Here is a 10,204-nt window from a genome sequence, read left to right as displayed (position 1 = left end):
GTGTGTACGCGCGGTTCTCCGAAGACCCTCCCATCCGACACACATGCACACACATTCTTCCGCACACGCACATTCCTGGAGGATTCCTTCATTTCTTTATTTGTGCTGCTTTGGATGCTTCCTCCTCCTCCTCCTCCTCTCCCTTGTTTCCTCCTCTCTCTCCCCCTCTCTCTCTCTCTTTCTCTCTCATTCTCAGTCGACTTTCCATTTTTTTTCCCTCCCGTCTTCCAATCGGGTGTGCGGCATCTCGTCAGCTCCGCGACCCTCCGACACTGTGAGTATCCTCATGCTAATGGTGCCATTCCCCGTTTCCCCGCCGATTCTCCCGCCGCGACGGCGGCGCGGATAACGAGAGGAGGATGCGCGGGAATTTGTTGTTGTTGTTGTTGATGCTGTTCCGGCTGCGGCAGGGACCAAGGAGGCGTCGCGTGAGTAGTTGCGTGACCGTGACGAGCGCCGTCGTGTTGACAGGCACTGCGTGTGTGTGTGTGAGGAGTCGGACCAACTTCCCGTTCATTCATCCGCCACTTTTCCCACTTGCGTGGCTTTTTACCCGTCATGACATCACTTCCTGCCCACATGGGAGAGGAATCCCACCCAAGTGTTTGTGCTTCTGGCCCTGTTGTGATGACACAGTGGGGCTGATTTGCATAATCCCGCCCTCACACCTTTTCTTGCCCTCAAAGAAGACAAATTTTGAAACTGGGATTTCTGATAAAGTCATTCGGTGGGAAAGTGAGTTGTTCCTATTTTGGCCCTACTGTGATGTCATCGTGAGGGTCTTTGACCCTCTCCACAAAGGAAAAGAAATTGTCTTCAAATTTACTTTTTTTTTTTTTTTTACATAATCCTGCTCTGACACCATCCTGCATTTTTTTTTTCACACTCACTTGTATTTTTTTTCTTGTCCTGACATCACTTCCCGTTTATAAGGAAGGTGAATCTGGAAACAGGAATTTGTAGTAAAGAAGACATTTGTTAGAAAGGTCACTTTGTAAATGCTTTAAATGGTCATATTTGCCGATTTTGGCTGTAAAAATATGGATTAAATTATATTCTGTGGTCTTCATTGGCGGTTGGTAAACCATCTTCATGTTGTACTCACGCCACCAACTGATATTGTCCTTCCGCTCCAGGGAAGCTAATGGTGGGGCCATCTAGTGGTGGTAGTTTGAAGCGCACCCATTGGCTCATTTGCAGAAGGAACTACGAACTTTTAAACCGGCTCATTTTAAGAAACTGTTTAAATGTGTGTCTTTTTTTACACATACAACTTTGATAAAAAAATTTGATGGTGTGTGTGTGTGTGTGTGTGTGTGTGTGTGTGTGTGTGTGTGTGTGTGTGTGTGTGTGTGATCACATAGCAGTCATTACAGACCCACATGCTGACCTTGTCAAAGGGCCTCGATTATCCTGCCCACGAGGTGTGTGTGTGTGCGTGCGTGCGTGCGTGTGTGTGTGTGTGTGTGTGTGTGTGTGTGTGTGTGTGTGTTTGTGTGTGTGTGTGTGTGTGGGCACAGCAAAATGCTAGCATGTCACCCCGACCACAACCTCTGTGGCTCTTTGCACCCCCAACTGCCAAAACATGAATCCTCGCCCGTCGGGAAGTGTGACAAAACATTTGCACACACACACACACACACACACACACACACACACACACACACACACACACACACACACACACACACACACACACACGCTGTACGTATTCTGTACTTGCCGTACAGACGTCATATCAATCTTGTGAAAACGCTCTCCAAAATTGTTTTCTGTTGCATCTTGTGTCATCAAAAAGTGCGTTTTATTGGAATTCTGCTTGACGCATGTATGAACAGAAAGAATGTTCCAAAACGCAATGAATGAAATCATTTTGCCCTGTTTCGACTCCATCTTGGTCACGTGTCAGCTAAAGGTGCGGCTTTGAATTATTTGAGTTTGACAGTGACTTCAGTCTAATTGTAAGGATGTTAACAAGCAAGAAGAATGAAATCAGTCATCTCTCCACTCGCCATATGCGCTGCACATCTGTCACAAATAATCAAGGCATGTGGTTTTGCTGTATTCCCATTTTGTTATTTCCTTTTTTTTTTTTTTTTTTTTGCACATAGCAGTGAGATCAGTCAACTTTTCAGTTTAGTAAACATTGAACTTCTCTCACACTTGTTTAAAGCTAACATTGCAAAAACCAAGACGAGTGACGTCAACTGGCCTTAGGCAACATTTTTGTCACGCACCATCCCCCAAAAAATGCATTTTTACTTTCACTTAGTGTCACTCGAGTTTGATGCATGACATCTCGCTGCACCTGCATGACAGTCAGAATGTTAAAAAAGCGAGGCTCGCCGTCCCTTCACCTTCCGTGCATGCCACACATCTGAAATGCATCGTCAAAAGATGCATTTTTGGTTTATTTTAGTCATGAAGCATATTCATCCCAAAGAGAGTCGCTTTCTCCAGACATTTACACGCTTAAAATGAAAAAGAAAAAGGGAGTTGGCCCACTGTACTTCTCAGGGGCTCAATTTCCCACCAATTAGCGAAAGACGTCCACGCAGATGATCCGAGCACGTCAATCCTCTTCGAGATGGAAAAAGGAAAAAAAAAAATCTACAAAAACGGAGTTGGCCCACTGTAGTTCTCAGCGGCTCACATTCCCTCTGAAGTGTCCGGGCGTCCACGACGGGCATCGATCAGTTAGCCGACAATTAGCGATTAGCCGCCGACGTGCGCCATTCAATGCGCTCCCGGGCTGGAGGAGAAATGAAACGCGCTCGGAGCGAGAGAGGCAGCGCGCTAATTAGCTGGGCTGTTCTGAAGCGTGTGTGTTTGGTGCCTTTAATGCACTTCAAGAAGAAGAAAAAAAGAAGTAGGAGCGTCTTTCTGGGGCGAGCGCAGAAAGGCAAAAAAAAAAAAAAGGCGTTTAGCTATTTATAGAACGTGTTTCCTCATTGTTGCCTGGACTGCTGTCGTGTCTTCAACACACAGTAATTAAAGCGCAGTCCTTTTTGACTTACCGTGCAGTTGATTTGAAGTACAGCCGGACCATTACTTACGCTTGAAACCCAACTTGAAATGGTTTCTGTCAGTTTGAAACCGTAACATTGTCCCTACTTTCAAACCTGAACCCTATTTTGAAACCCTACTGCAAAAAACCTGGCTAGAAGCACGAACCCTTGTTTGAAAACCCTACTTTGGAAGCCTCATTTGAAACCGTACTTGACTAATCCGAAGTCCTAATGCTTGCTTGCAACCTGAACTTGAATCCTTAATCTAGGTTCGAGACACGCCTTTGTACGCCTAACCCAAGTTTGAAAGCTGACTTCGAAACTGTAACCCCATCTTGAATCCCTAATATGATACCAAAATCTTGTCTTGAAACCCTACTTGAAAAGTCTTAATCTGTACCTGAAATTTGTAACCTTGTTTCAAACATGGGTTTGAGGTTTAATAATGGGTTTCATACCTGGGTAAGGTTCCAATTTTTTTTTTTTTTTTTTTTTTTAATGAGAGTTAACGCCTGAGTTCTAATTTCATTCGAAGTCCAGAGTTTCAAATAAAGCTCTCAAGCAGGGTTTCAAAGTGCTCTGAACCCTAAACTTACACAACAAAATAACGGCTAGGGTTTCAAATTCAGATCTGGACCAGGGTTTCATATCAGGTTTCCAAGACTGGTTTATGGTTTCAAAGTTAGGTTGAAGCCTGGATCAGGGTTAGGGTTTCAAAGAGTTTGATGCAAGGGTGAGGGTCTCAAATCAGAATTCGGCTTTCAAGCCTGTTTAGGGTTAAGGTTTCAAGCCAGGGTTAGGGTTTCATTGTAGGTTTCCAAGGCTAGTCTAGCATTTTAAAGTAGGGTTTCACATCTGGGTTAGGCTTCAAAATGAGGGTTAGCGCCACTAGCTAGCCTTTCAGATGAGGGTTTCAACATAAGGGTTAAGGTTTGGAAGTAGAGACAAAGCCAAGGTTCAAGTTTCCAGCCACGCTTAGGGTTTGAAACAAGCTACATATGAAATTTCACCCTGGCTAATGCCCACAAGGAAGGGGATGCATTTTTTTCAGAAGGTTAGCCAGAGACAGTGAGGGAGGGGGAGGAAGGGAAGGAGGTGTCGGAGTCAAAGCGGCGCGATGAAAGCGCCACAATAAGCGATCATTACCAGCCGCAACGCTCGCTAAGTTTGGCCGCGACCTACCTCACCGCCGGGAAATTTGAAAGAGAAGCAATTTCGCATGCCGACACTCACTTTTCACCTGACTGCTTGCATGTGTGCGTGTGTGTGTGTGTGTGTGTGTGTGTGTGTGTGTGTGTGTGTGTGTGTGTCCGCGCGGGGCACGCATTGTCTGCCTACCAGTGAAAAGTCTCGTTCAAAGGGTGGGCCCGCACATGCGCTGGCATCAGCGACTCGCCATCCGAAATGTTGTCGCAGCGCTCGACTTTGTCTTCAGGTTGACGGCTGCCAGGCTTGATTCCAAAATGGCTGACATTTAATTTTTCTGAATGACGACTTGGTTTCGATTTTTTTGGGGGAGGTGGTGGGGGAGGTTTATTTGTTTCATAAGAATAAAAACCTAAATGGGGAAAAAAAATAAGCCCTGAGAATAAAGAAAAAAATATATGATTCTTGTTAGCCACTGTAACATTTTGCACAATTTGAACACTAACACTACGCTTACCAAAAAAAAAAAAAGATTCAACTGAAATATAAAATATATAAAAGACGCTTTAAAATAGGACTTAATTAAATGTCGAAAACAAAACGTTCCTAAACTTCAAACGCAATTGTTCTACAAAGTTAAATACAACGGAAGTGTCAAACAAATATACTGCAGTGTATTGAAAATAAAGTTGAAGTTTGAACATCCAATTCAGTGATCCTTTGACCTGCCACTAGAGGGAGCTTGCGTACTGCTTCAAGACAAATCAGTGGCATTTTCGTCATAGAATGTCGACAAACTTTGACGACGCAGCAGAAAGCACCAAACTAATGACTCAATCATGTTAAAAAAAAACAAACAAAAAAAAAACGGGTGTATGCTGACTCATGATCACATTTTTTTTTTTTTGACTGTCAGGCCACGTCAGCCCGCGGGGGTGTGTCAGGTGTTCGGCGCCCTGCCGAGCGGCGGCTCTGCTGTCAGCGCGTGCTATATTTAAACTGGAGGTCACCTGTTGGGGAGCGCCGCTTTCAACAGCGGGCCAAAGGTCGCCGGCCTTGATTGACAGGCGGGGGAGCGCCGCCGCCGCTCGGACTTCTTCTGACTCAGTGCTGACACACGCCAAGAGCGGTCGTATCAGCGCGAGAAGATTGCACAGTGGTCAAGAGCACAACAGATGGAGTAGGGTTTCAAGATAGGGTTTCAACATGGGTTCGTGTTTAAAAGTAGGGTTTCAGTTCTCGTTTGTGGTTTCAAATTAGCGTTTGAGCTTCAAATGAGGTTGTGAAGTTGGTGTTTGGGTTTCAAGTGGACATTTCAAGCCTCTATTATGGCCGGTGTGTAGAATTAGGGTTTCAAGACATGATTAAGGTTTTTCCATTTCGGGTTTCAAGCAAGGCCTGCGGTTTCAAATGTGGTTTTTGAAGTCGGCGTTAGGGTTTCAACTTTTGATTGGTTTGAAGCCAGTATTCAAATGAGGATTTTAAGTCTGCATTAGGGTTTCAAATGAGGGCTTAAAGCGCGGATTTTACATTCGGTTTCAAGAGGGGTTAAGGTGAGGGTTGGATTTGAAGCACGTGTTTTCAAATTAGTTTTTGAAGTTCATACTGTCTTGAAACCCTGATTTGAAAAAAAAATCATGGTTTTAAGTCAACATCATGGTTTCAAATTAGGAATTAAACCCTGATGAAGAGTGTAAAATTAGGGATAGGGTTTCAAATTATTTTTAGGACTGTGTTAGGGTTTCAAATTTGGTTTGCAAACCTCCATCAGGATTTTTTTAAGGCAGTTGGGGTTCAAATGAGGGGCGGGATTTCAAATTGGGGAATTAAAGACAGGATTAGGGTTTCAAATTTGGAAGTCAAGGTGGTTTTTGGGTTTCAAATTCTGTCGTGAAGATGGTTTTCGAGTTTCAAATTTGTGTTTCGGTTTTACTATCACGTTTGAAATAAAGGCTTGCCAGCCAGAGGGAGCATTTGGAATTTGCGTTTGAAACCCAAATTTTTAAACTCGGCATTTGCCATCAAACACACACATGGAATTTCCTTTGAAATGGACACATTTTGGGCAAGTTTGGCTCTTGTACTCGCATTGTAGTTCCAGTGCCCCCTTTCAGCCCACAGCATTCGTGCGTTCACATTTCCAAGCGTGTGAGGCGAGGAGGTCACACTGCCGCGAAGGTCAATTTTGCCGCCAAGTGCGGAATGTAGCTGTTAACTCGAGAATGGAGGGAGGTCTCGTCGTCGTCGTCTTCTAATTGGGACTCGTTTTCATCTCGGCCGCCTTTTAAATGCCAAGAACAAGCGGTGAGTGCAAAATGTTTTGATTGCGCTCGGGAAGGCCGTGGCTGGAGGGTCGGCAAAGCTTGGGCCAATATCGGTGCGCTTTGAAAAGATTTTTTTCCACGCTCGGCTGAAAACGCAATGTCAAAAGTTGCCGGCGTCATTCTTCACTTGATGGAAGCAAATCCTGCTCAAGGACGCCGCGTCCTTCGCCGCTCGAGCGGAGGAAGCGGCGAGCTCGCCCACTGGACTTTTACACCCCCCCTCAGCATCCAAAAGTATTGGAACGCACGTCTCTTCAATCAGACGATCAGATTTGGGCTTCGTTGAGCCAACGAGCGCTCAAACTCCGCTTGTGGCATTTTGAAGACAAAGCACAGATATGAAAAAGAACAAATGCGTAACATTTGAGCAGACAACTGTTAGCCTATGAGCAGCCAAAACAAGTAAGCGACAGTTAGCGATTTAGCCAATAGACATTAGCCGTCCCAGTATTTCTCCTTATTATTTCTTTTATTATTGTTGTTATTTATTTGTCAAATGGCAAATACATTTCAATATAAAGTGAAGTCATAATCCCACTGATCATTTTGATCTTTAGTCGGTGTATAGAATATAAATTGCTTGTCAATCATTTGCATGACTGATGCATTTAGCGTGCAGTCGCACCCCTGCTCACTCGTGATAATGGTTCCTTCCAGTTTCCTTATAAGGAGACGACCATCGAGCGGGCAGCCATGTTTGGTTACTTAAAAACGGGAAATTGGCATGTGGATTAACAGTCCTTCTGATGAATTTTACATATTTTCATCTCGTTAAAAGCTTTCTGTTGGTCTATGTTTTGGTGGAACGTTCCGGCAAGCTGTTATGTGTGGAAGCCGCGGGACGCATTAGCAAGCTGTTGTGTTTTTGGGGAAACCTTGGCAAGTTTCCATGGGAACCTGCCAGCAGGAATTAATGGGAATTGGCAGGAATTTATGGGATTACCGCAAAATGTGTGCACGTGTAACGGGAAGGTTAAATTGAGTTGGGGAAGGATCTTCTTGTTGGCTTTTTGCTTAAAACAAGCAGATGCCCCCCCTCCATTTGTGTCAGGTGTTGTGTCTCGTTTTATTGTTACCGCCTCTGCTTTAGATGAGAAACCTGCTCGAGGTTTTCAGTCATTTTTGTTCGTCTGCTTGTTTTTCAATAGGGGGCATTTCATTCAAATAAATAATAGTCAGTTAGCTTTCCTCTTGAAATTTTTCTGTAAATTTGCCTTCTGTACATTTTACGTGCCATTGCAACCGCGGGTGCACGAAAAGAAGATGTGCAACACCAACACTGGCAAAGTTTGCCTTCGGAGCCTTCGGCTGGCTCTGATGCACCAATTTTGCCAGATCTCCGTGTGAAACAGGCGACACAGTTTTGTTGCCGCTTTGGATTCTGTGTGAAGCATACAAACGGACAACTTCTGGATTTGATGTGCCAGGTTTTGCAGGATCTCTGTTTGAAGTATGAAGCAGAGTTGTCCTGCTTGACTGGGTTCTGTGTGAAACACACAGCTGTATGAATGCTGGCCCTATGTTTGATGCACCGATTTCACGGGATCTCCACGTGAAAGAGAGAACTGACTTGCGACACTTTGCTGGGTACTGTGTGAAACACACAGCTGGATGAATGCTCGCCCTATGTCTGAAGTGCCCATTTTGCCGGATATCTGCGTGAAAAAATGGAATAACTATTACACTTTGTTGGGTTTTGTGTGGAAGACAAACTTCTAAATGGCAGATGCACATGTTTGATGAGTCCAATTGTGCATGATTGCTGTGTTTCCCTCTTTGCTGGGTTTTATTTGAAACACGCAACTGGATGAATGCTGGCCCCTCGTCTGATGCACCAATTTTGCTGGATCTCTGCTTGAAAAAGAGGACAGAAATTTCTTCCTTGTTTGGATTTTCTGCGAAAGACGCAAATGGGCAAATTCCTGCTCAATGAATCTGATATGCCACAATTCTTCAATCTCCGTGTGAAACAGGCAACATAATTTCTTTTGTCTCTTCAAGTCAATTTTTGTATTGAATTGCATTCCATTGGGTCTGTATTAAAGTGTCGAGTCAGTGATTGATTTTGCTGCCTTGCGATTGGTGGGTGGGTGTCGTTTTGTAAACAAAAGGTTTGCCTTCATGATGGCAGCGTGAAACTCGTCGTGGATGTTGCTGTGCAGAACACACGTTGCCTTTTTCACAAGGCGCCCGGCGACTTCCAGGCCGTTCGTCTGCTTTGATGCACTTTGCGTCTAGCAGATGTTGTCCTCATTTTCCAGACATGTTCCCCCTGAGACGCCAAATCCTTTTGATTTTTTTTTCTTTTTCCAAACAGCCACAGATGATTTGTCCTCCTTTTATTAGCACGCAGTGATTCTGTTTCACACATTGCTAATTGTCATCAAAATGTTATTCTGTCTGTTTTGGGCACCAGCATCTGGCGCACCCCGGATTAAAAAAAAAATTAAACAAATAAAAATCAGCCCCTGAAGCCTGTTTCACTTGGCAACATGAAAACTGATCAGACTATCATTGGCAGACCCACAAAAAAGTCTCATAGCCATTCAAGAAAAAAACAACGAAGGAAGTCTGCTAGTTTGATTTGAATCGGCCATTTTATGGTCCAAGTACCACCCAGATTTTTCTCTAATGGTGATTAGAAAAAAAAAAAGTCAGTACCGCTGAGAAACATGCAATTTGGTAGACACCACCCAAAAAAGTCTCAAGAAGCCATGCCCAAAAATGTATGCCGCGTCTGCCATTTTGGCTTGAAGCAGCTGGTTTTGAGTCAATATTTATTTGAAAATTCAGCCCCGAAAGCTAGTCTCCTTCATCGCACGAAATTTGGTCGGCATGACTGTCACAAACAGACCAGAGAAAACGTCTCCAATATTTATAACCCAAAAAAATCAGCAATTTGAGTTTGAAGCAGCCATTTCATGATCCCAGCACCACCAATCCCCCCCCATGATCTGTTGAAAAGGATTCAGCCCTTAAAATTAGGATTACTTCGCACCTCGAAATTTGGTAGGAATATCTATTATGAGTAGACCGACAAAAAAAGTCTCAGTTGTGCTTTAAAACCACTGTTACTTAAAAAATGTCGCTAGCGATAGTTACAAATGATTTTTTTCCAAAAAAACAATTGAGTTACTGTCTTAGTTACGGACTTGTATAAGTAATTAGTTACTCAGCAAAGTAATTATGATTTCTTTCTATCATGTTTTTATCTATTGTGTAAAATATGTTTATAATAGCTGAATGATATTTGAACGCAATGACATTTTGAGCTATTCACTGGAAAAAAAATCACAAATACGAAAATACGACTGAAATAATGACATGGCAGCGCTTCAGCCTCACGTGGCGCGTTACGTCATCAGTCTTCCATTTGGGTTTGAAACAGCCATTTCAGGCTGCCTGTCCTAACTCCCGCAACTTTAATTCTTATTGTAACATTTGTATGACGCTATCGTCGCGCTCGCTAACCTGCTGCCAATTCATAAGCCGTCCATCTGCTGGAGGGGGAGGAAAGCAGCGTTGATTGCGCATCAACATTCCCGCAAAGCGCTCGTCGCTGTCAAGAAACCTTCCAGCTCATCGCCGATGAAGATTTGAACGCAAACATCGTATTGATCGACTGATTGAGTCTGACAGCTGCTTGTGATTATGCCGATGTGGCGTACATGCCGATGAGCAACAAGTCCAACAGACAAAAACGTTCGCCGTTTCAGTATGCGGTTG

General features: G+C 43.9%; 1 protein-coding gene and 1 long non-coding RNA gene across 2 annotated transcripts in view; both read left to right on the top strand.

The window, feature by feature from the left end:
• The first annotated feature begins 285 nt into the window (after positions 1-285).
• LOC109527750 (RNA binding protein fox-1 homolog 3-like) overlaps positions 286-10,204 on the top strand; it is a 236,164-nt gene continuing 226,245 nt past the window's right edge. The window contains 1 exon segment of the mRNA XM_019889832.1: positions 286-428. Coding sequence (XP_019745391.1) covers positions 360-428 — 69 coding nt within the window. The 5' untranslated portion in view covers positions 286-359.
• LOC109527751 (uncharacterized) lies at positions 4,582-5,985 on the top strand. The gene is made up of 3 exons (XR_002170579.1): positions 4,582-4,789; positions 4,844-5,707; positions 5,883-5,985. It is a non-coding gene; the product is annotated as an uncharacterized LOC109527751 (long non-coding RNA).

This window comes from Hippocampus comes, unplaced genomic scaffold (assembly GCF_001891065.2).
Source record: "Hippocampus comes isolate QL1 unplaced genomic scaffold, H_comes_QL1_v1.1 scaffold326, whole genome shotgun sequence".
Lineage (NCBI taxonomy): Eukaryota > Metazoa > Chordata > Actinopteri > Syngnathiformes > Syngnathidae > Hippocampus > Hippocampus comes.
This window is presented reverse-complemented; position numbering and strand designations above follow the sequence as displayed.